The 25,622-nt window shown below is 36.6% G+C and overlaps 1 protein-coding gene across 6 annotated transcripts in view; it reads left to right on the plus strand.

The window, feature by feature from the left end:
• Nucleotides 1–798: 798 nt before the first annotated feature.
• The window catches only part of MCPH1 (microcephalin 1), a 129,438-nt gene continuing 104,614 nt past the window's right edge, over nt 799–25,622 (plus strand). For 3 of the 6 annotated variants that reach the window (XM_041128834.1, XM_030037526.2, XM_030037525.2), the window contains exons 1-9: nt 801–919; nt 3,235–3,326; nt 5,694–5,812; nt 11,342–11,426; nt 12,057–12,177; nt 12,462–12,602; nt 13,828–13,923; nt 16,165–17,184; nt 23,495–23,607. In XM_041128834.1, coding sequence (XP_040984768.1) covers nt 901–919; nt 3,235–3,326; nt 5,694–5,812; nt 11,342–11,426; nt 12,057–12,177; nt 12,462–12,602; nt 13,828–13,923; nt 16,165–17,184; nt 23,495–23,607 — 1,806 coding nt within the window. In that variant the 5' untranslated portion in view covers nt 801–900. Of the gene's footprint in view, nt 920–3,234; nt 3,327–5,693; nt 5,813–11,341; nt 11,431–12,056; nt 12,178–12,461; nt 12,603–13,827; nt 13,924–16,164; nt 17,185–23,494; nt 23,608–25,622 lie in introns of those variants that run through there. The other 3 variants (XM_030037523.1, XM_030037524.2, XM_030037527.2) reach the window with 3 other exon arrangements.

A 25,622-nucleotide genomic window follows, 5' to 3' on the forward strand; every position in this document is an offset into this window, starting at 1 on the left:
ATAATAAAGTTGTGCAGCATCATTTTCCTTTAAAAAAGATGTGCTCCTTCTTTCTTTTTTATAAACCCTATGCTCACTAATTCCATTATTTTATTATAAATTTTATCAGGTTTTCCTGGGGAAGACATCAGGTTTTCTCTCTCTTACTTCCCTCTGGTACCACACTTGCTACTCTAGCACCAAGGCCATTTCAGGTAATGGTGAGCTTACTCTAGCTAATAGTACAGTTGCCCTCAGGTAATTTTGGATGCTTCAGTAAATACGGCCTGGCCGTGCCCGTTTGCTAATCCCCATTTTGCTGGCTTTCTCTGTTACCTTTCTCACTTCAGACACTGCAGTTGAGCCACCAGAGAGCTGGAAGGACACTGGCTCTCTGACGCACCTTCCTGCAAACTAAAATTCTTCAGAGAAGCCTCCTGAGGACTCCTCATGGTGGACGTAGACACAGAAAATTCACTTATCGTTTGGCTTTCCAAAACACTGTTTTCGGCAGCGTTCGGCCGTCCGGAGGCTCCCCCAGCGCTACCGCTCGGCTGGAGCCGGCTGGACAGAGCACGCCTATCCCCGCAAAGGCCTTCCAGGACGTCAGAACTGCTCCGCGTCCCTGACTTCTGCGGGCCGGGACACCGGCGACGCCCGAGGGCCGTCCCTCACACCGCCAGCCGGGCCCTGCCCACAGGCTCCCCCTCACCGGCCACGGCCGCTCAACCCCCCCGGAACCGCTCCCGCCACACCGCCGCCGGCGCGCGGGCCCAGCACGGCCGGTTACCGGCGGCCCGGCGCAAGGCGCAGGCGCGGCGGGGGCGCGGCGCAGCAGACGGCGCGCAGGCCCGGCGGCGGCGCGCGGAAGGGCGTTTGAACGGTGGCGGGTACCGGAGCCCCCTCGGTGCTGCGCCGCTAATGGAGCCCGTCCTGAAAGGTACCGGCTCGTGCGCCGTGCGGGGCCAGGGCCGGCTGAGGGGAGCCGCCGGGCTGGGGCGGGCCGGTTTTCCAGCGCTGTCCCTGCGCCCCGTCGCCGTGCGGCCCTTTTTCCGGTGGTTGCTGTCAGAGAGCGGCCGGGCCTGGCGGGCGAGGGGCCGCTCGCCTCCTTCCCCGCCCGGTCCTCTCCCTGCGGGCGGCCCAGCGCCGAGTCTGTCTCGGGTCACCCTTCAGCTCGATCTCGTGGCGTGGCCGTCCCCGCGGGTGGGAGGCAATCCCGCGCGGAGCGGACTTCGCCCCGGAGCCGTTCTGACTGATTTCGGGCGAATCCGCCCGAAACCCGCGGCGGGGCCTGGCGGTCCCCGGCCTGCCCCGGTGGGACGCGGGCTGTGCCCGGCGGCAGGCCCGGCCGGGGCGTGCGGCCGCCGGCGCGGGCAGGGCTGGAAGCCTCCCTCGGGTCGGGGAGGGAGCGAGTGCCCCTTGGGGGGCTCCCGGTACGGCGCTGGCCGGTGCTGCCGCCCCCCGCCTCTGCCGCCACGCGTGGGTGCCCGCCTGGCTCTTCCTGCCCTGGTCAGTCGCGGCTTGGCACTGTGTGGTTTCTTCTGCGTCTTTCTAAATTTCAGCCTCACTAGGTTGCCCTCTGATGTCTGTTTTTCCCCCGCTATCGTCGCCTTCTCTGAGTCCCTCTAGCGTAAGTTGCCCTTTGCAAGAACTGAGCTCTACGCAGAGCTCTTCTAGTTGAAGAAAGCTCCAAACCCTTCCTTGTTTTTCTTTACATCCACTGTACAAAAACTACAAAGTGCCTGTCTTTTGTTGGAGTATATTTAATTAGCTAAAATTGGCTAATTATTCTAAAATATACCTTTGATCCTATCGCAGGTGCACGCAGCTTTGAAGTAATGTTCCTCTGAGTTCCTAGTTTGACCTTCGTTGAAATGCTCCAACCTGTTTTTCTAGCAGAGTTATAACTATGACGGTTCTAAAATATTTGATGTTAAAAGGAAGGTAGTGTTTTTTCAAATGCAAGTGCAATATTTTTCACAGTAGAACAATCAAGAAAAAAAGGAACTCTGGCAACAGCTGCCCTGGTCCAGTAGTAGAATGAACACGATAAAAAGCACATTGGAGTAGACTTGTCTTCTCATGTACATCTGAAGTCCTAGTACTGATAATAAGATTTTTCCCTGTAGTTTGGCTAAGGAGGTGGTTTGTGTTTCATATTTCTCTTGTATGTTAAAAGTATTTCTAGCACTTATAAAAAACGTTAATCTTTATCTAAGTACTTCAGTTGTTGGAGCGTGATTCTGGTTTTCATTTAGAAAGAAGACGGATGACGCTACGTAATAATGAATCAGAAGGACATACGTAGTAATGAAGAAAATTAAGCAATGTTTGCCAAGGATGACCCTTTTAAATTGACACTTTCAATTCTATTCATGAGTTTTGAGAGTTGTCAGGCCTGCAGTTTGTGTGAAGTTGGTTTTGGTGAACTGGCATTCCTCCGGTTTTCTGTAACTTTCCTAATTCTTCATTCAGAATGGGAAATTGACATGGCCAATGGAGCTGTATGTCACTTTAGTGCTGGTCCCAAGTAAAATTAATGAAGGGATTGTTAAGAGTTTCATTTGTTTATCCCTCCATGTCAATACATCTGGGTTCATTTGTTTGAAGACCTTCTCAACCAAGGCTGTTTTAATTCCTTGAAAAGATTATTAATCTGGTTGATAAAGGAAGCTACTCAAATGCGATATACCTAAAGTTACGTAAAGCAGCTGACATGAAATTGTATTAGGCCCTGTGTACTTAATTTGGGGTGGTTCAGTATAAATAAGGTGGAATTTGAAGTCAATTGGAAATTGTTAAGTAATATTCCTGCAGTTTTCTGGGAGTTTGGGGAAGGCATAATTCTGTTATGTTTATTTCATTATGTTCTGTAACTTGTGTTACATCAACCTGTCTTAAAATTTTTGATTAACCTGAAGATTAGCAGTGATTAAGTAATGATAAGGGTAAGCAGTCATGTAAAGATACTGCATTGCTTGTTAAGCTGGTAGTGTGTTTTAAATAGACCAAGTGAAAAGTTGTGCAACTAGTGTCAAACTACTAAATTTGTTCCATTACAACTAATTTAAGGGACAGAATTACTCTAAAAAGAACATTCTGCTGCTAACATCTGATACTCAGTTTATTAAAAGCTGTGTTTGCTACTGAATGCAATATGTGTAAAAGCAAAATTTTGCTGGAAAGGCAGTTTAACCAGTTTTACCATAGTATATTCTTCATTAGCTGTTTGTTGTTTTCTCTCTTCTGATCCAGGTATTTCCGCATTTGTAGAAGTTTGGTCATCTAACAGAACAGAAAATTACTCGAAAACCTTTGAACAGCAACTTCTTGATATGGGAGCAAAAGTAAGGAAACTATTTTGAAATAAATAGAATAAGAAAGCTCTTAATTACAAACTAGCTTGCTTGGTCTGCTTGTCATGTATATTTCTTTGTAGTATGAGTTTTTAAAGTGCAGGAAGGAAGATAATCACAGACCTAAGAATAGGGAAATGTATTTAAAGCCTCCCTATATCTATAAACCTCTTTGTATATTAGTATGATAGCATGCATTTGTTGTGAAGTATTGGGCTTGCCACATGCTGTGGGCAAACCAAATCTTAAGTGTTAAAAACCTGCGGTACATTATGTTGTTTTGTTTTCTTTAACTTCTAGGTAGCTGCTCTGTTGTTACTACAATGTTTTCTAACCCAAGTACCACGACATTTGATTCTTCCATTCACTTTCCTACAAATGTGCTTCAAGTCCAGAAAGTGCTAGTAAAAATACATCTAAGAGTCTTTGTATATGTCTCAGTGATTTTTTTTTTATTTTTTTTTTTTCCATATCAAGTATGGTTGACTTGTAGGTGCAAAATACGTTTAATTGCCAGCTGTATGATTTCAGTCGGAGACCAGAATCAAACTGGCATCTTCCCTTCTTGCACATTATCAGCCGTTAATGGAGATTTTTACAGCCCACATCATGCTTTAAATAATACTTGCGTGAACTCCCCGTGCTTTTTAAGTGGGCATGTGTAGGTGTATCCTACTGTAATGTAGGAAGTTTTGCTTATGTCCCCAAAGCCTCTCTTTCTGTATGAATTTAGCCGAGACAGTGCAACAAAACAGTAGAATAACTGGTTTTATTATAAAAGCAAATACAATTCTCAATAAATAACTTGAGTAAAAAATATTGTTCTTTTGTGCTATACTGTCAGATCTATGGAATTCTGATGATGTTAGGTTTTTCTCACAGAAAATATGACAAAGGATAAGGCTTCAGAATTCCTCAAGTTGATCAAAAAGTAGCTGGATATGGTGAAAGGTGTAGGCAGATGATACAGATGAGCCTATTTAGCAGATCCCTATGACTGAAGAGGGGTGGTCCTGCTCTGTTACTACTCCAGACACTTCCTTCCCTTTTATTGGGCTGAGCACATGATAGTAAACTGACTTGGCTCAGTCTGTAAAGGAAGAAAACTCTCAATTAGTTTTTTGCTTTTTTTGACATCTCAAGCTAAGGTCAGGTGAGCAGTGAAGGATGTCCAGGGTAAGGGAGGAGACAGGAGAGATGAGAGGGAGGTGTAAGGTGGTGCTCCTCCATAATTTGGAGGCAAAGCTATATCAAGCATCTGTCTTATTAGGACATGGGCTGTGAGCTGGATACTAGCATAAGTGAGTAAGCATTTGTATCTGGAGTCATAACTTAGTCCAAAAGAGATTCATTAATCCTGTATACCTAGATACTTAAAAATCATGGGTTTTGTCTTCCAAGAAGCAATAAATCAGCTTGCCACCAGGAATTTTTAGAAAAGCTGAATAGTGTTCTTAAAGCCAAATACAGATCCAACATGTTGGGAGCCAAGTATAGTGATGCAACTGAGACTGCAACAGACAGCTACACAGCTATTTCCATTTGGCTGTGCTGAGAAGATGCCGCTTCAAAATATGAATTGTACTGATCTCACCATGTCAACAGTCACAACAACCGATCAAACAGTTTTATGCATAGGATGTTTAGTCTCCACAAAAGGAAACCTTGGTTGTGAAGAATGGAGTATCTAGAACTAAAATGGTTCTCTCTTAGTTGTCAATAGAGGCTGATAACTGAAGATTTGATCAGTTGTATGACACAATGAAAATGTCAGGTATGACATTAGCTGTACTGACCTAAGTTTTCTGTATTTCTCACTTTTTAAAGTGTTCCCATATAAATTTTTTGTTTGTAGTAGCTTCAGCCTTCCCTCAAAAGTAAAAGTGATCTTTATTGATGAGAATTAGTTTAAAGGATAAGGTTAGCTGTATTTTTTAAGACTGTGATTTCTTTGCTAAATAAAAGATGTAATTTGGCATTTCTTTGGATAGTGGCAACTACTTTCTGTACTGGCTGTTGCTTAAGAAATTATGTTGGGCTACATAAATAAAAACGTTGTAAGATTAGTGAAACAGCTGGAGTAGGGAGATAAAAATGGTAACCTAGAGAAAAGAAGTTTGAAAACAAAAGGCTACTCTAGCCCTCTAGCATGCATTGCATTGGCTTGACTAACAAGACTTGAGTTTTGATTGCTTGAGGCTTCTTGAAAAGATGGGAAAGATCAAAAGAGTCCTTGACAATCTTTAGAATAACTTTTTACGCTAGTGGTTTATACATTAAAGTAGACTGCACTAGCTAGTTTCATTAGCATTTTCTGATTATCAAACTTAAAGATGAGCTCTCTGTGTACTTCTGCAGGTTTCAAAAACTTTGAACAAGCATGTGACCCACGTAGTCTTCAAAGATGGACGTTTGTCTACATGGAGAAAAGCACAGAAGATGGATGTAAAAATAGTTTCTGTACTCTGGGTGGAGAAGTGAGTACTTGTGAATATAATGAATGTGATCCATTCCAGAGATAATGGATTCTAGTATTGTTTTATTTAAAAACTTAAGTACAGTACCTGGTTTTTAATGTACTTGAAATAGTGATAAATCGATGAGTAAATGATAAATTTCCTATGACATTATTCCTATTATAAAGCATGTTACTTGCATAAAAAGGTAAAATGTTAACTCTTGAAAAATGAATGTGTTGAAGTAGTTCTGTAGTATAGTTGTTAATCATTCAGTGTTCCACTCCTTTGCTCTCAGGTGGCATGAATAGGTACTGAAGACCAGATATTTATGTTGAATAGAACTCTTCCATTTTCATATGAAAAAGCACATTTCATCAGGGACATTGTCTCGTTTCTGTACTTAACTCCTGTAGACAGAATATCTCCTAGTAAGAAAGAAAGAAATCCATATGTAGTCTGTCTTTTAAGACATTTGGCAGGTTCAGAACAGCACTGCTTGAAGATTCTCAATTACCATATGGAAAATGTTAAATTAAAAAAAAAAAAAAAATTTCAGCTGTGCAGCCAGTCCACGAAAATTTTTTAGTCCATAGCTGCTTCTCTGAGTTTACAAAGTGGTTGTGAGGCCTAACTTAATTTCAGATGGAGTGTAAAAACACTTACAGTGTTTAAGAATATGTATGCGTTCTACTCGAACACTCCAATGGATAAATTGCTGTGATGATGGAAATTAGAATAGAAATCAAGTAAAGAGGCCCTTTCCTATACAAATTGTAATATGCATGGAGAGATAGAAGTCTGCTAAGTGCAAAAGTAAAAAAAAAAAAAAAAAAAAAAAAAAAAAAAGAGGGGGCAAAACTGAGCTCTGTAGCCACTTAAACGTAGGCCAGTACAACCACAAAACTTGTGATGCAAGTCCGTTAGTCAAAAAAGAAATTCATGCAGTTCTGCAGAAGCAGGATTTTTCTTTTTTTCTTTTTAAGAATATCAGATATAGAAGTTACAGCTGCACAACCCAACCAGCTTTAACACTGAGGGAGAAACACCTTAAGCTCTTAAAAATGAGTGATGCAAAATTTTATTTATGTAAATATATCTTTCTGTGACCTGGTGCTATATGAGTGCATGAGAATGATGGTCATTTCAGTAGAAATCTTTGGTTATAAAATTAAATATGCTTTTCAGATGGCTAAGTGTATAAATACAGAATTTGAAACCTTAGTCACAAGAACTATAAACTATTTGAGGACTTGGATGTGCTGTAGTAAAAAGGATCCCAGAAAAGTCCAGGTGAGTAGCATCTGGAATGGAAGAATGAAAGCCCCTTACAGGGGAAAGTCTAGGATGTGTCATACAGAAATGCTGTCTTTGTAATAGCAGTTCCACCCCAAGACTCTCTGCACTACTGGAAGGTACTGAGTGGATGAATGTTCTAGAAAGCTCAGACAGAGAGACAGCTGGCTATGTGATACTGTAGGGGACAGTGTGGAGCTTTGAGATCCAGGTGTAAAGGCCTCACGAAACTTTTAACTGTTTGTTGCTGACAAAGGAAAAGACAGGAGAAAGGATCTGGAGGGAAAACTTAAGTTGTTTGGTAGGAAAGAGAAGGCTAGCATCTTCCTGGTATTCTTTTGAAGTGTTCCTGGTATCATGCTCTGGACAAGGCAAGGTCTTGCTATATGGTTAGAAGATGAGGTTCGTTGGAATTGGGGAAATAATCTGAAATAGATGTATTTTATTGCAGGGGGCAGGGATGACACCCAAGCTGTGAATTACGATTAAACTTCTCTGTAATCTTTTTCTTCTGCCTTTTAGTTTAAAGTTAATGCCAAACAGTACACAAGAACGTATAACTTATATTGATGTGTACTCTAGGCAGAATTCATAGGAATATCATACCCTTGAGCAAAGTATAGGTCAGGAGCGGTAGAAGCTTACGTAAGAGATAGTAATGAATAGTCTTGCTACTCAGAGGATTATTCAAATGAGGCACAGACAATATAAAATTAAAATGAGTCTGTGCTAGCATACATGCTAAAGTTTTTTGTAATAAGATGAGGGAACTGGAGTACCTGACTTTATATGCCTAGTATATCAATATCTCAGAAATTTGGTAGGCAGAAGACAGTCTGTTGAACCCTGGGACAATGTAAATGGTCTGTACCAGTAAAATACTGGTCCTGTATGAATGGAAGCTTAGTTTGAAACCGATAACTGTGTGAGCAAATAATGCAGTGTTCATGTGAGTTGAAGTTTTAGCATCACTAAAAGAAGATGGCTTGAGTAACCAACTGCTCCATTCAATAGCGAGTGGAACGTTCTCAGAATGGTCAGAAATGCTGTGAAATGTCATTTCAGGAAATGTGATAGTAAAGGGCAACTTTCTAGTGTAGCCTGGGGATTGGGTGACTCCTGTTGGAGTGCGGTGTGAAGACAAATAGGTATTGCTTGGTTTTAATTGGTTTGTGGATGGTTGTTCAAATTATTTCAAAGAACTTCTTGTAAGTATGACCACAGTATAAGATCAGTGTTCATACTGGAACAGCAAAACACAAGTTCTGTGACAGTGCTCAACTTTAAAAAGGAGTCTACTTAAAATGAAAGAGGTTCTGTTAAGAAGAAGCTAAGACAGTGAAAGGAATAAAATTCTTGCTGGTGTCAAGGACACTATTTAAAGCATAAGTCCTCTTAAGTGTATCAGAAGGAAGATGGTCATCACATTGTGTGAGAGGAAAATTAAGATTTTGGGGACTTAGAGTAAATGTTTTCATGGCTTTATCACCTCAGCAGTAGTCAAAAATTAAATTAAACAGAACATAAAACCTCATGTAGTGGGATGACAGCATTTTATTGTGGAATGTTGTGAGAGGATGGCAACGAGCATAACTGAAGTTATAAAATAGTTTTCTCACAAGATGTGACTGAAGAGACAAGAATTCTTCAACCTGGAAAAGAAGTGGGAGTGGAGGGGGAGAGACTTTTGTGAACACAAAGGTTCATATGGAGAGGCTGAATAGGGAATGAATGTATATTTTTCCTTTCCAATAGAAGAATTGGAAAGCATCACCTGAATCTGTCTGGAGGCAGATTCAGAGAAAACAGTAAATTATGGGTTTTAGCAAAACATGGTTAGACTGTAGAACTCCTTGTTGCAGAATCATAGTCAGCAAAGATTTACATGGGTTTAAAAAAAATGCTGAAGCAATTAAACATTTGGTTTTATCAAAAAACAAATACAGTGTTGCATCCGACAAGCTCTAAACCAGAAATCTGTGAAACATAGCAAAGTAAACTTTGGGAATGTTTGGCTGTGTTTTCATGTGCTCTTGGGAATCTTGGTATTGGAAACAAGATCCTGCAGTACATGGTATTTAATCTGGACGCTACTTTTTGGTGTTTGAGCTCTAAAAACACCAGACAAGGAAGCAAATCATAAACAATTACTCCAGCGATTCTTCTGCTTTGTGCCAAATACTCTCCCACTTAACAGCTAGTGGACCCCTACTTCCAAATTGTTATGCGTGTATACTAGTGTTATCTTCCCCTGAGCAGTGCTTGAGCGTCTCAGAGGAACATGCCCTATGATTTGAAAAACACTGTAATACTCGCTTTTCTCCATAAAAACCAGCACGAATTATTTGAGTACAAGGGTTTGTGCAGTATTTAGTGAACATTGCCTTGTTGAACTCCTACTGGATTTCCAGTGCTCTCTCCAATGATCTGCCTCAAACTTGTATAGGAAGCTTTTGCTTTATCGTATGAGCATCTATTTGAATCTAAACTGAATGCAGTTCTACAGTTTAATAGGAAGTAATCTGATGGGGAAGACAACTCTTTTAAAATAAGATGACAACTGAAATTCCAAAAAATTCATAACTCCAGAGTAAATGTATTTTTAATTAAAAAAAATGAAGTGTTTTGTTTCCTTTTTTTTTGTTTTCTAAGAATGGTAGATATGTCTAACTTTAAAAATAGTGCACAAAATCATGGGACTAAGAGTCGTGCAAATAAATTGTAAGTTTAATGCAAAATAAGTGACAGCTTTGCGTTTACTGAAAAATATTTTCTAGTGCTTCAACTCAAATACCTCAATGAGCAACCTAAAAATATCAAAACCCAACAACAAAAAGAACCCTACATAAAATAGAATTGCTACAGTCTGTGTCCAAATTAAGAACGCTTAATACTTCCAAATCAAACCCATAATTGGGAAACTCTACCTGTGTATTCTTAGTATGGTAACTCACTCATGTCACAAATAAGATAGATAAATCATTTACATTCAGATTTGTCTACAAAGTAAAATATTCTTCTAAGATATTTAATGGCCAACTTTTCTTCTGTTATCTTCTCTGAATCAATGAAGTCTCTGAATTAATGTGAACTTTAATGTCATCTACATCTATGCTGATTATTTTCCAGAATTTAATAATAGCTACTGAAGTCCAGCATGTTGAATTATCATTTCTATTTGATGCACCAGAGAACTCTGAACTCACATTTGTAGTTTGACAAATACATGTAGTGGTGTGGCTTTCTGTTCAAAACTCAGTAAGCATTAGATTAGTTCTACAGATACAAACTTTATAGTGGTTACATCACTAGGTGTCACTAGAATCACAGTTTAGAATGACTTCTGGGGGAATTCTAATGTAGTCTATTAAGGTTCCGTACTCTTTCCCATAATCAGTTCTATTATTTATTGTTTGAGAATAAAACTGCATTTACCTATTTTGACCAAAAGAACTTTAATTTATGTATTAACAACCAAATTCTTGTCTCAACATCATCCTTAGTGTTCACATATACAGTAGATTGTATCATATTCCAAGATAACATTAGTCCCCCTGTTCTCAAGTCAGTCTTCGAATATGAAAAGACAGGATAATCAAGGAGTAAGGTATCAGATGGATTTTTGGTTTTGTAATTTAAAAAAAAGTTCACATAAATATGGATTGCACCTCAGTAAGGGGCTGGTTTTAGCATACAAAGAGAAGGCAGAAAACTGAGACTAATAGGCAAGATGTAAAAGCCAGGATCAGATGAAGCCTCCTCCCTCATTTGCCCGAATAGAAAAATATCCTGCCCTCCCTGCCCCACCATGACATTCTGTAGATTGTAGTTGGGAGTTTACTGTCATCACAGTGACCAAGTTAAGGTTAAGTTTACTAGCTAGTGAACACTGAAAGCCTACAGTCCTCACAAAAGTCAGGGCAAGATAAAAGCTTCATGAGAACCTGGCCGGAAGGACTTAATACAGCGGTTTTTTGAATGCATGGAAAATAACATATGAGTGGGAATCTTTGAGTTTCAAACCAGCAATTTAGAGGGCATCATTAGTACAAAAAGATTGTATCATGTCCTGTATTTAGTGTGTAATATGTAGGGTTTTTTTTTTTAGCATCACAGTAGTTATGCTAAAGATACACACTTAGGAAGGGTTGGTGTTTCATTATTACGGGGCTCAGATGACTCTTATTGCAATAAAGGTTCTCATTCTTACAAAAAAAAAACCCAAACCCAAACCTGCTCTAATTTATTACACAGGTGTCGAGAAACTGGAGTACATGCTGATGAATCCTTATTTCCTGCAGTAGACACTAATGAAGGATTACCGCTACTAATCAAAAAAGTGAGTATGTGATTTTTTTAAATTTTTTTTTTTTAATACGCCTAGAGTAGTAAACTTTAAAGTTTGAACTTGACTTCCTGACCTCAGGCATTTGAACTCTTTATTTTCAGAACATTCTGTAAACTCTGCCTATCCATCTGAGTAGGTTTTTAAAGGTAGGCTGTGGCTGTGGTGATGTGATATCTTATCTGAAGAAAGGATAATGAAAGTAGGGGTTTTATATTTGTGAATAAAGAAACAGAAGATTTAAATTAAAATGACATAATGATTAATCAAAAAAACATGACTGCAATGTGGCTTATGTTTCACTGAGTTGCGACAAACCCTTAAATCCTGATATTTGAAAAGAAAATCTTAGCTTTGCTACAAGCAAAAAAGAAAAGATGGTGACTTAGTCTCCTTTTTACTAAAATCTAACCTAAAAAAACCCGTTGGGTTCTTTCTTATTTCATATTAAAGTTCACTTTGGAAAATGTTAACTTCTACAGTTATCTGTGACTTTCAAGGAGGTGATAATAAGTAGCATAAACACTGATAATAAATACTGTGATAAAGTGGTAGGCAAATAGGAAGTGTAGTTACTTCTGGCAGTTTTATACCATGTAATTAATAGTTCTGTGTGTCTTGTAGCACAAATGTATGCAGCCAAAAGACTTTGTTGAAAAAAATCCAGAAAATGATAGAAGGCTGCAGAGAAGACTGGATGAGATGGCTAAAGAATTAGCTGTACAAAAGACAGCAATTAGTGCTGGTAAGAACAACTTTGAACTCAGATTGAAATATCTTCAGTTATTTCTTTAAAGCACTTGGTGGGTTTTGGCTTTTGTTTTTTTTACTTTAATGCATCTCACCATAAGAAATAAATTTGACTTACTTTTTACATAGTTCTTTGCAAGTTTGTGGTATTAAAGCATCTGTAGTGATTTTAGGTATAAGGAACCTAATTTTTTCAAGTTTTTTTGAAAAAAAAAATGCAACTTCTTAAGCTGTTATAGCATGTAAATATTAATGTACAAATGCAATTTCTTTGTGTAGAAACTGATGTACCAGTTTTACTATTTGAAGACAATGGTTCACTTATATACAGCCCTGTTAATAAGGTAAAAGATCGATGCAGTGCAAGGGAAAGAAGAATAAAGGAGATGAAGGAAAAAAGAGTAACTCTTTCTCCTACTGGTAAGAAGTTAAATTTTACTTATCTGTGAACATGCACAAATGGCTACCATCTTTATTATGGAATTTTTCGTGCACTTGTCTTGCTCTGGCCTTCAGAATTTTTTTCATATCTTTCTTGATTGCATGGCTTCCCTTCTTCCCTGGGTTCGAGTAGGTGTGAATGCCTTTAGTTTCTTTCTGTTGAAGGGCACAAGAAGTCATGGAAGACAGTGATTTCAAAAAGGAATTTTTTAATCACTAGCCTGCACAAGAGGACTAACATTTAAGCTAGACTTTCTAAACTTGTAAATTGATATTGTCACAGCTTGGTTAAACTTTACAGTAAGAGTCTAAATCTTATTTCCTGTTAAATTTTAATGTGAATGCTGTACTTGAAAAAGATTGTAATATTATTACTCCCAGGCCAACAGTTTAAAAAGGAGTCCAGAATTGATCTATATAGGTACTGAAAAACAGGATTCAAAAAAAAAAAAAAGAATTTGAATGACCTAATTGAATAAATCTAGTTGACTTCAAAATGTGGATCCTGGTGAATTAAATCTAGATTGCAGTTTTCAAATAATTTTTTAGTGTTTGCATTACCTTACCATGAAAGTATTAAGGTCAAAGTCATTAGGTTTTGTCAGTTACTATAACAACTGTTGAAATGTGGAACGTGTTTTGGGATGGGGGGAAATCTACAGTATTTGAAGTTTTAAGTCTATGTCAACTAGACTGTCAGCTTATAATTTCAAAAATAATTGTGGGAGGAAAGTAAAGAACCAGTGACATATGGATGAAAAATTAAATCTCATTTAGGTATTTGTTTTCTCTTTGAGTTTTAAGGTAATACCTTCAAACATTTTGAAAAGCATTTCTGCTATATCAAGGCTTTGCTGCTAATTGCAGAATTTGACAGATTCTTTAGTAAAATGCCTCAACTGGCTTAGAAATGGCTATAATATTTTCTAAATGGTTTGCCATCATTCTTTAGTTTCAGAAAAATGTGGTGCTGAGTATCTAGAAGAAAATTCATTAAAATTGTAGAATATCTAATAGCTTTTTGTGTTAGTATGTAAATTTGAGATACTGTTGAGCAGTCTATAATTATTTATATAGTTTTAGTTAGTTGGCAAAGCAATGACTTGTCTCTTACAATTGAGCTGTTTTGAAGTATGAACAGATGGTGTGGAAACCTGTATGTTTGCAAATAGGGCTAACTAGTTTATTATTTACAAATTCCTAGCTTCACAAATGTCTCAAATACCTCCAAGTAGTTCACCAGGAGACTGCCCGCTGTCTACTCGTGTCTTAACTAATTCAGAAGATGCATTGTTACCAGGTAACTAACACAACTTTATATATTACAGAAATTGAAAATAATACATGGCCTGTATATCTTTTGGAAAGTATTGTATACTGAAATGGGAACTGTATATATTTGCTCTATCATTTATATTTAAAGCTGAATTATTTTAACTTTTCTTAACTGGCAAAGTACGTAGCAGTAAGAATTGAAGGAAAATGGAGCATGAGGAATCACATTGGGTGAATGCTCTGCCTTACTGCTGTGTTGCTTGCCTTGCTTCCTCCTCTTTCCTCATGCCATTCCCCATTAATGGCTTCTTGTCCTGGCATGGTGTCAGTCTTCTCTGCTCCTACAGTGATCTTGTATAGAACACAGAGTGCGCACTAAACCGTTTGATGTGGGAAGCAAAAAAGATAACAGAATGAGAGACACCTCAGAGAACTGAAACATCTTCCAAATTTTCAATCAAAAAACTTGAATTTAAAAGGAAACCTAATGTGTTCTCCAGCTTAAGTATTCAGGGATTGAAGAAATAGCAAGAGTAAAAATAAATCAGCTTTTAAAATGTTTTATGGTTGCAGATGAATTCAAGTCATTTGTTATCAAGGTTGTTCATGAGAATAAGTTAGGGGTTTGTTCCTGTGTTTTGGCATAGTAGCAGGATGTAAGGTAGAAGATTATTGTCAAGGCTGTTGAGCTACGTCAGTGGGCATCTTAACAGCATTAATCCTGTATGCAATGGGTATATACTTCAGACCTCATGTCTTCTGTCAGTCACATGAGCAAAAAGCTGAAATCAGATGACTGGTGTTTGATCTCAGTAGAAAAGTAAGAAGACGACAGTCTTTAGAATTCATAATGAGGGCCAGCTGAGTGGTCTGCCTACTCTGTTCTACCCCAACAGTAAGCTATAGCTCATGCTGTTTTCAAGTATTGTGTTTTGTTGACATCAGACAGGAATTCTGTCATGCTGGCTTACATGAGAACAGGGGCAGTATCTTGTAGGCTGAGACAGCTTGGTATGTCTTCACGCAATGTTAGGGAGAAGAAATAGCTTAATATTGGAAGTAGCATAGCTCTGCCAACAAACTGTTTTATTTTGGTAACTTAGTTGTATGCTGATGAGGTTGAACATCGTGATTTGAAAGCTTTACCTTGAATATGTCCTTCCAGCATTACAACTGCACAATGTAATTTTACATTAAGAATAGACCTCCACATCCCATGACAATATTCAGTGTAGCTTCCATCTCTGAATACTCTGTGACAGTGGCCCTTTTGTTTGTGCTTGCGAGACATGTGAGAGTAGGTTGGTTAATATTGGTTAAAAAAGTTCAAGAATCCAGTTTAATTTGGGGATTGAGGTTAAGGGTTTTTCAGCTGTCAATATGGGAGTCTGATAATGTCATGTGAAACTTCTCCTTTCACCTCCTTAGATATCATTTTTCTGAATTTAGCTAGCTACACCATATGTTTAAAAATATTATTTATATTTAGTAAGCAAATAACATCAAGACTGTTTACATCCTGTAAAACCTACAGGAGCACTTACAGAAGGAGTATTGCTGAAATTTTGCACTCAATGTGTATTTAAGCAAAAGCATCTCTTGCAATAATCAGATTGTAGAACAACTGTTTTTTTAAAAGTCTATTCTGAATAATCAAAGATACTAGCTTGTTTCAGAGTAATTTATTGTGAAGAGTTATGAATAGACTCTGTATATCACCTCCCCCAAAATCTTTTCATAGGAATAGCTACAAGAAATTATCTATTTTTCCCCATTCTAATTATTTTTCATACATTGTGTCGATGTATGTGGTATGATACTATGAAGTTATATTTCATTTCATCTTAACTGTAGAAACTACAGGGTGGTGGTAATGCTGTGGTAGTAAAAATTATTATTGAGTTTCCAGTATTACTATAGCTAGCTTTATCAGTGTAAAATCTTGGCGGTTTTCTCCACAACGCAAGAGTGAAAGGGAGTTCCTCTGCTGCTTTGTTTCAAGAAAGCAGAACAGGACTTATGGATACTTATTACCACATATGAAGATATGACAGCTAAAGCTATTGTAGCTTCATGTTAACATAGAATGTGCTTTGTTTCTAATCCATTTTCTGTTTAGTTTTTGATGACTTGCATATAATATCCAGAGAAGTGGCTGAATCATCGTTTTCTTCGTTCAGTAATTTCATATGTATTTTACTAAGAAATTTGGTACTCTTTCTGTTTTGTTAAATGCATTTATGTTGCCACTTTTCATATTTTGCAGGAGAACAAATGGAAGACTGCTTGAACTCAAGTTATGATTATATTTGGGGAACTGATAAATTGAAGAGACAGAAAACAGAGGCAATAAAACATGCCTGTGATACTTGGACCGGTATTCATTTATCCATGAGTGCGTCGGTGAATTCTCCCTCATATAGCTATGAGCAGAAGAGCTTAACACCAAAACAAGATAGCAGAAGAAGCTTAAAGAAACCGATTTTGCAGCATAATTTGAATAATAAATTGTCTTTAGAAAAGAAAGATCTAAAAAAGTTTCCAAAGAAAAATCAGAAGGATGAAAATAGCATGACTACTTCAGTTACAAGAGAAAGGTCCCTTCTCCACATCAAGGGCTTGGGTGATATTACTCCTTCCAAAAAAATAGTCAAGTTAAATACTGTTCCTGCTTTGATTGGCAGTCTCTCTAATTCACCTATGAACAGTGAAGACTTAAATTCATGTTCATTGGATAGAAGCTTCCCTGTTGACAGAAACAATTGTATTCCTGAAGACAAGAAGAGGAAGAAAGTACAAATGCTATCTAGTTTGAAACTGGCTACCTCAGAACTGAGTTCATCAGAGTCTAAAGAGTTCTTGCAGGCAGTAACTACATACAGCAAGTCTTTCTGCACTGAAGAGGCATCTTATGAAGACTTCTTTTCATCCTCTGATTTGAATGAAGATGAGGTACAGGTACAAGTACCAAATGAATCACAGAATCCTCCTGAAGCCTGTTGCAAAGATTCTTTTACAAGCATGGACTCACTTAATGTGAGTTTCTCTAAGCCACATACTACTTCCAAGAAAAGTAGGAAAAGGTCTATTCCAGCAAATGGTGTTTCAGTAAAGAAAAACTTCAAACCAGCTGAACATCCTGGAAGTGTGCCATTAAATTATGTGTCAGATGGCAAAAAAGCTGACACTGCAGAAGTTCTAGATTCTGATGATGTGACTAGGCTGCCTCAGCAGGCTCATGAAAAATCCTACAGAACTGATGTGAATTACTGTACTCACACTACTGGTAAGTTGCTACATAGAGCTGGAAAATTAAAAGATGCCATACTGCATTAGGTATACTCATGCAACTAAATGACAAAATGAACTGCCATTCCTAAGGGAAAAATATTTCCACATTACACCCAAAGAAGAAAATGCTGCAGTACTGACTTACTAATTTTACTCAAAAATAAAGTGCATAGGATCCAAAAGAACATCCATTTGTTTTCCCATACGTTACAAACACAAAGAAGTTACCAAGAGATAAGAAAACTGTGCTCACAAAATGCAACAAAAGTATGTGAGCATTCTTTTCCCCAAATGCTTGGTATTCTGTAAACTTTCTGCTAGTACTCAAAATCTGTTTAAGAAACCAAGGTCTGTCTCGTTTAAATGTTATGGTGCTCTTGTAAATTGTTTATAAGTAACTCCTCATCATAGGATGTCTTGTTCAAATTATTTTTATTTCACAAGTTATAATTGCTACTTTAGATTAATTGCAGTTAAGGGCATAAAATCTCAGTGGAAAAAAAAACATTTGAGTTAGCAATTTCTAACTTGTGCTATGATGAAGATTGAATAAGACATTTGAGGGCATGTGCAAGAGTTGCAATGTAAGCAACCATGGCTTTTTTATATGAAACTGATCTTAGATGCTAGTAATAATTTTAAGAGCTCTTTTTTAAATATTTGAGCATTTTCAATTTGGTTTAGCCTAATTATTTCAATGTAAATGTGTACTAGAATATTGAATCTCAGGAACTTCCCTGAAAAATGTTCCTAACTTGCACTGGGGTAATCACTTTCAGATTTTGATATTTTGAGCTCTGTTTGTCAAGCTTTACATAGGGTTAAATATTTGTAATTTATGATTGTGTATTTTAGTCATTTGTTTTCCCTAGGAAATCACAAAGCAGTGCATCAATAAATTATATAAAATTAACTATTAACTTAAAGGGCTCAACAGACTTGGTATCAGACTTATGAAATAATCCAGTGGAAATGTCGAACAGTGACTGTGCCTGTATCTGTGGGTGATAAGTTGCTGAACTGTGAGCTGCTATTTTGGGTTCACTACATCTGCATTTTAATACCTGGAGTGCATCATTATAGCACAGTTTAAAAAAAAAAGATTGATGCAGGTGTATGTTATACAAGTATAAATGTACACCCATAAATGTATGAACCCACTGTATGTGGTTTTTGCCATGTGGCAATGTACTAGAAGATGATCCTTGAATTATGTATTTCTTAATGTCAAAGAACAGTCTGTTTTTCATTAAACAATCATGAAAACAAATGGGGAAGGAGAAAAGGTATGCTACTTTTAAACTTAGGTATGCCAGTTAATTTTAGTGTTAATTCTAACTTTTAAATTCTAGTGATTAAATTATGATCAATGTTCTAGCATGTTATGCTTTTATTTTCTTGCTGGACAACTTGTTTAAGATAACAGATTTTGGAGGAGAGGAAAAGGAAGATTATTCAGCAAACAAAAGTCATCCCATGTTTATACTTTTTATCCTTTTTGTTAGGAACTTCTGTAAGTCTCAATTTGTGTTTGTAGTGATTTTAATAATATTTGTGATTTATCAGTGATGGTCATCTTCCCAAGTATAATGTATTCAGCTTCATGCATGTGTTGTGTAGTCAAGTAGAACCTCAAGTTTGACAGCTCAAATGAGCTCATATGAAAATGGAAGGAATCAATAACGAAAGATGAGTTGTATTTTCCCTAATAATGCAAGTTCTGTGGAAGAAAATTAAAATCTTGTTTTAAACTTAACTACTGTGACACTGTGTGGTAGAATATTTGATTTTTATTAAATATAGGTTTAATATTTCCTTTTTTTTTTTGCTTGAATGTAAGTTACTTCTTGTCTGTGTTAATTAGTAAATAAATAGTAAATTGCTTTGTTTTTCTGTATGTTGTATGTGATTTGAAAACTGGTAAATACAGTATATTATTTTTAAAAGCTAAAGAATTCTTTTCATTCATCATATGTATACAGTTAGGAGTAATCAAATATCAATATAAAATTTAATTATATCTGTATGTTTTAAATATCAAACATTTTTCTTGCCCATATTTTACTTGTGTTTTTAGGTCAATGGCACTCTTACCCAGTGTCTTTAATGACAAGAAATAAGATTTGATGAGCTTTCTTTCCACAGACTACTTGGAACATTTGATTTTAAAGTAGAAGTATAATATGCAGGCTAATCTGAAACTAACTTTTGAAGTCCTAATGCTTATGTTGTAGCAAACTTCAGGTCCTTTGGTAGGGTGCACTCAACAGTCAAGGCTGTCCAGTTGCTCAGCTGAACAGCACAGGCATAAACATGGCTACTTATTTTCATCTTACTCCAAGCCATAAATCAAGTAGAGAACTGTCACAGATATAAGAGTTGAAATTAATTAGGTGTTATAAGAATATTAAAAGATGCTTGCCTATTCAGTTTCACTTTTTCTTTCTCAGCTTTGTTTCTGGAGATGAAATAATTTTTCTATTCTTCTGATTAAACCAGCCATACCTGGCAAATTCCAGTGCTCTGTAATCAATAAGTGCTGTGTAACTGGCTTTTGTATGTCAGTGCCTAAATTTTTAGTGGTTATGAAGTGAGGAAAACAGTGGCTTTTCATTGTTATGAATGTAAGTTTATGGAAATGCAATAATACTATCTTTTGTGAAAGTTAATGATCTACATTACTAGGAGAGTCTAAGAACTTTTTTGTCATTCATGTTGTAAATTGCTTTACTTTTGAAATCCAGTCCATCTGCTTTTAACATTTTTTTAGTAGAGCTGTTCGTAGGGTAAGTTAGTTGGCACTTGAACCACATGGCTTAGAATGCCAATACTTGCTCAGATTTGATGAAATTTGAACTGGGACTTGGCATTATTTCCAGTCTTAAAAATAAAGTTAAGACTTAGCCAAGTAAATTTTAGATATTTATGGTGAATGTGGGAAGCAAGTTTTATCTTATGTGATATGTGAGTCACTGTGTGGTGCTTAGTTGCTGGCTGGTGTTAAACTACGACAGTTGGCCAAAAGACATGAACTAAGGCCTGTTATAGTGTAATTAATGTAGTTCAATGTTAAGATAGGGAATCTGGAATATCATTCTGTTATTTGGTGCAAAAATGATGAAGTTTAATTTAGATTAATGAGTTTTACCTGAGGTTCCAGGTGCTAAGTGCTTAAATAGTGTTTATGTCTTCAAAAACACACGTGACAACTTCCTTAGATTTCATGTGCCTTTTTTTTTTTCCTTCAGTTTTGGAAGAAAAGCTCACTGAAAATATTGAATTACGTCATCTATTGACATTTTTTTACATCCTTTTAAAGAACAAATGAGGGATGAAGAAAACTTTTTTGCTTGATTCTTTGTTTTGTTTATCTTCACAAAGTTTAATTGTAACTAATTATTAAAACAAAAAAGGACAAATATTTCAACAGAGGAACAGGTTGAGGATTATTTTTATGTAGTCTAATTTACAAAGCATGATGACATTTGTCCTAGAGCACAAAACAAACTAGATAAAATTGTTTTAAACCATTAGCAGGTTCTTTTGAGAACCTGGTGGGCACATAAGCTTTCAGAAGACTTGAAGAAATTGTGTTCTGAATAGCAAAAACTTGGCATTTACCCATGCTGGAATAATAACTACAATAATAATAACAACACAAGTTATTAAATATTCTGTGCATATGTACCTGAAAGATTACCAATAATGACAAATCCAGACTTACTTTCTTCATAGTTGGGGTAAATAACTCTGTGGATAAATACAAAATAGAAGATAGGATATAGCTTAATTTCAGTGACACATTGTTATGATATTCTTAAAGTAGAACACTATACTATAGATAAAACTTTTATTAGATAGGCATGATTGATTTGATTGAACAAAAACTAGCCCATTGTGCCTAATCATTACTTTGCTTTAACTCGAAGGAAATATCAAACAGAGTTTTAAAGATAATATTCTGGTTCAAAACTTCACATGATCATGAATGAGTAAAAGCTTAAATTGCAAATTAAAGTCAGTCTAATTTGTTATAATACTTCAGAGGGGTATCAGAGTTGTTGATTTGATACCAGTCATTGAGCAGTGTTTTAGAAGAGAATTTGGGGGATCTAACAGACCACAGTGGCATGAGTTAGCTGCGTATTTGACCTAAATTTAGGGATAACTAACAACGGATGGAATTGCTTCAAAAAGTTCTGTCGACTTTATCTGAAATACCCTAGGAAAACCTACTAGAGATGAAAACTCCTTACTTGTGACTGAGCAACTGCTTTAAAAAGCAGCAATCAGTGTAAAGAAGACAATAGACAGTGAAGCTTGAGACCTGCAGGATGGAAAAGCTGGAAGGTGCTTGAGAAGTCCTGATAGGAGAGAAGTAGGAACTGGATTGCAAAGAATAGTCCTTATTTATGTAATGTATAAGATCCCCAAGCTGATAATCAGACGACATGATGGACCTCGTCTCCTGTTCCTGCTTTCCTGTAAATATGAAGAACCAGTGAGAGTGAACCATAACTGGAAGGAGGTCCAAGCATACAGGTCTTGAAACTTTAATCCCAAGTGAGACAAGGGCTGCGGAGCTTGAGCATTCAGGCCAAGACTGGCAAAAGGAATATTGCCCCACTTCTTGCTGCCCCCGCAAACCCACCCCTCCAAAAAAAACCCCAAAATGGTGGGTTGTCCTTTTACAGTGACTGAAATAACTTACTGGAAATTAACAGAGACATACCTTGTTTTACGCCCATGTGCTTGGGGTACAGCAGTGGAGTAGATGATCTCCTGACATCCTTTGGTCCTGTGGTGGCTGTTTGTTTGTTTGTTTGGTTTTTAAGATTCAAAACACATGTTTAAAAAAATCTGTTTTCTATGTAAAAGGAGTTAAATTTAAATTTCTTAGCATTTCTTATTGCGTGGCAAGATCTTTTCTCCTCTTCTACTTGCCATCAGTCTTTCTTGGTGATTGAAGATGATGGCCCTCAGTGCAATACTAAATAAAATTAACATAGTTAAGCAATTAGTTTCTCCCTTTGTTAAATGACACTTTGTATTTAAATATTGAGTTTAAATTAACAATTGTACCCCAAAGCCATGTTTACTTGTATTACACAAAAATTACTATAATACTGTGTAAATTCACATGAAACTTGTAACTTCAGTAGCGAGAAGTGATTAAATTTTGACTAGTTTAAAGGTTTTAATTTTTAAACAAGTAACCAGTAATGGAAGATGTTTGTCATCATTTTTTGTGTTGTAATTTGTTGTTCTGTCACCTCAAGGATTAAAAGTTAAAGTAGCTGACAGAGGAAAAACAAATGATTCTTAGTTATATATGCAGTCAGACTAGTAAATATAGATAGTACCCTTTGGTATTTTCTAAAAGTAATCAGAAGAAATTTATTTGGAAGGAGCTGGATTTAGGCCACTTTCATCACTAATTATTAAACTTCCTTTAACTGGTCTCATGCATTTCTCTGAAATGAAAAATTAACAAATGTCCTAAAGTAAACTCCCTTGAATTAAATTTGGGAAAAATGATCTACTTAAATCTTCAGTAATTAAAACTTCATTGATCAAAAGATAGATCAAAGTTTTTCATCTTATGCAAGCAAGCTAATTTCTCAAATGTTTCTAGAGTTTATTATTTAGTGCTTATAAAAGTCATCCTGACAGTGTTGAAGAGTTAAATATATGTTAATTCACAAAATACACGATGAAAAATACTGCCTTTGGGCAGCCACATTAGAGTACATTCTTATGGATGGTGCCTTTTTATAAATAATAGGACTGATATGCCTGCATGTGCACACAATCCTTGCCTGCTAACAGCTTGCTAGATTTGCTTGCAAAGTGTTTGAAAACATGTTTGAGACCTTGAGGTCTTTTCAGATAAACACAGTGTGTACTGAAAGCATTGACACTTGAGTAAGAAAGGAAAAATCTAGCCACCACTGCTTCAAACTTTCAAATATCTCTGTATTCAGAGAAATTGCATATTTTGTAATAAATAGAAAGCAATTTAGCTGATTCTCTACTTGTAGTTATTGTGTGGTTTTCAAAACACTGGAAATTTGGAGTTTTACAACTAGTTTATTTACAAGATCAGATACTGAAAGATGAAGTCAGATGCTTGAGTGTCATTCTTTTTTCCATAACTGAAATACAGTGGAAAAAGAACTGGTGCAAATTATTAACTTAGGTATCTTAATTGTACATAGCTCTGTATGCCCTGATAAAATAATTGGTGGCAGTTTCATTTCACAAGATTGCGTTTTTCATTTAAAGTTTCTAAATTTGGTTTCTAGGTGATGAAAATGAAGTTTCAGAGTGTCATGTTACTGATGGCTCTTGCAAAGTTTTTAATGAACAAAAGAAAAAGCACGATGGGGGGTTAAGAAAAACTAGAAGACTCCAAAAGGTCAGTTTAACAGGACATACTGTTTGTTAAGCTCTTTCTTTTCCTTGGAGGATCATTGAGTGCCTTTGTATGTACACAAAAAAAAAAAAAAGCATTCTCTATGCACTACCAATTTTAAAACTTGCTGAATCTCATTTTCCTTGAAATGTTATGCAAATGGTGTTCAAAGACGATACATATAAACCACGGAACTCAGCTTTCTGGTAACTCGTGGTGGCAGAGTGTGCCAAGCTGACATGGTAAAGGAGGTTGGTAAGCCAGCTCAGACTGGCTTAGTTGAAGAGCCGCTGAAGTAACCTGAAAAGATGCCTATCCTTTTTGGAGGAGGTATGGGGTAGGGTTTTTTGTTTGTTTTATAGTAGATTGTCCCCGGTGGATGTTTCTGCAAAATAAAGATTTATGCGATATTTTCTTCTAGGTTCAGGTAAAGTTAAATTTCTTAACTTACTATTTGAGCTCAGTTTGGATGTAAAAAGAAAAAAAAAAAGGGAGAGGATTGGGTCAGCACTGAATCTTTTTTAGGTGTTTTTCCCTTGTAAAAGTTTTTTCTAAGTAAATATAAAACCGATCAAGAAAATAAATAGCAGTTCTTTTTATCAGTAAGTAGCACGTCATACAATTAAAATAAGCACTGAATTGTTTTGAGAATTGGAAGTCCTAAAGCACTAAAAGATGTCTGAGGTAATTAATATATGAAATAAATTAGGTGTTTTATCGGTGGCTATTGGTGGAGTTTCAAAGAGACTGATCACAGATTTTGATCCTCTTTTATGTAAAAGCTCCGAGCAGGTGCAATTACTAGGCTGTTCAACCTTTTAAACATCCTGAGGATGGGATATTAATCTCCATGGATCAGTGGTCTTCTCTGGGTTAAAATTATTATTTGACTTCTTGCCTGCATCTTACTGCTTGTTACTTTTCTTAAGTATTTGTTCACTTTCTTTTCCTAAATATATACTTATATATTATTTGTATGACTAATAACTGTAAGCATTATGTAGAATGTATAAATTAACTTCACTCTAGATCCATGTCCTATAGAAACATTGTAAGATAGTCTACTTTTTAGGCTAAAGCATCTATCCAGAACAGTTTCATTTCCTGCCACAGAAATCTGACTAGAGCTGCTAAAGGTATATCCACAAACTACATTCATTTGCTCTTCCTAAGGCTATCTGCAGAAATGGTGCTTGGAGGTTTATCACATTTGTTGGTACTGATTCCTTCTCCTGTGTAGTTATGCTACAAGAGCATTATACAGTAGTGCTAGTTTTGATTCATTTCTCTTAAGATCCCAACATAACTATTACATACTGAAGAGAAACAATAACCAATATGAAGTTCTTTTTTATTGTTCCCCGTCTTCAGACCTGGCCTTGCAGTCAAAGGTGGTATCTTTGAATGGTTCTGCTTGGTGTCTGCTTGCAAAGCATGCTCCGTGAGGTGTTTAACAGTAGCAAAAGCTAAGTAGTAGCTGGAGAAAATTCCTATTCAATGTTTTGAGATGGCTTCTTTCATCCATCTATTTCAGCTGGATCACTTTTTCATTAGCTGCAGCTTAAACATTGCAACATTTTGCTAATGTTTGACAACATGAAAGTGATGTTAGAACATTTTTGTTTGTTTCCTTTGCCCAAAGCAAAAACTGTATGAGAGAAATAGCACAAATATGTTAAAAAATAGAATTTTATTGAATCATAGTATTGTGATTAATTTTGTAGGGTTTTATTTAAATCTTAAAGTTTATGCTAAAAATACAAGTGCAAAAGAAATGCCATTTCCTAGCTATTTTAATGGACTAATGTTTCCAGAATTGTGACTGAATCTCCAGATCTTTATATCTAAAAAAAACCCCACCTTTTAATTACAGTCGTTGTAGAGTATATGCAGTTTTGTACTGAATAGTTCCAATATGACGCTTTAGATCATATTGCTGGTGTTCTGGGAATCTGTTGTAAGTGTAGTCTGTTAAATTCATTACTTAGCTGTAAGTCTTTTAATTTGGGAAGCAATGC

Source organism: Aquila chrysaetos, chromosome 15 (genome assembly GCF_900496995.4).
Source record: "Aquila chrysaetos chrysaetos chromosome 15, bAquChr1.4, whole genome shotgun sequence".
NCBI classification, from domain to species: Eukaryota; Metazoa; Chordata; class Aves; order Accipitriformes; family Accipitridae; genus Aquila; species Aquila chrysaetos.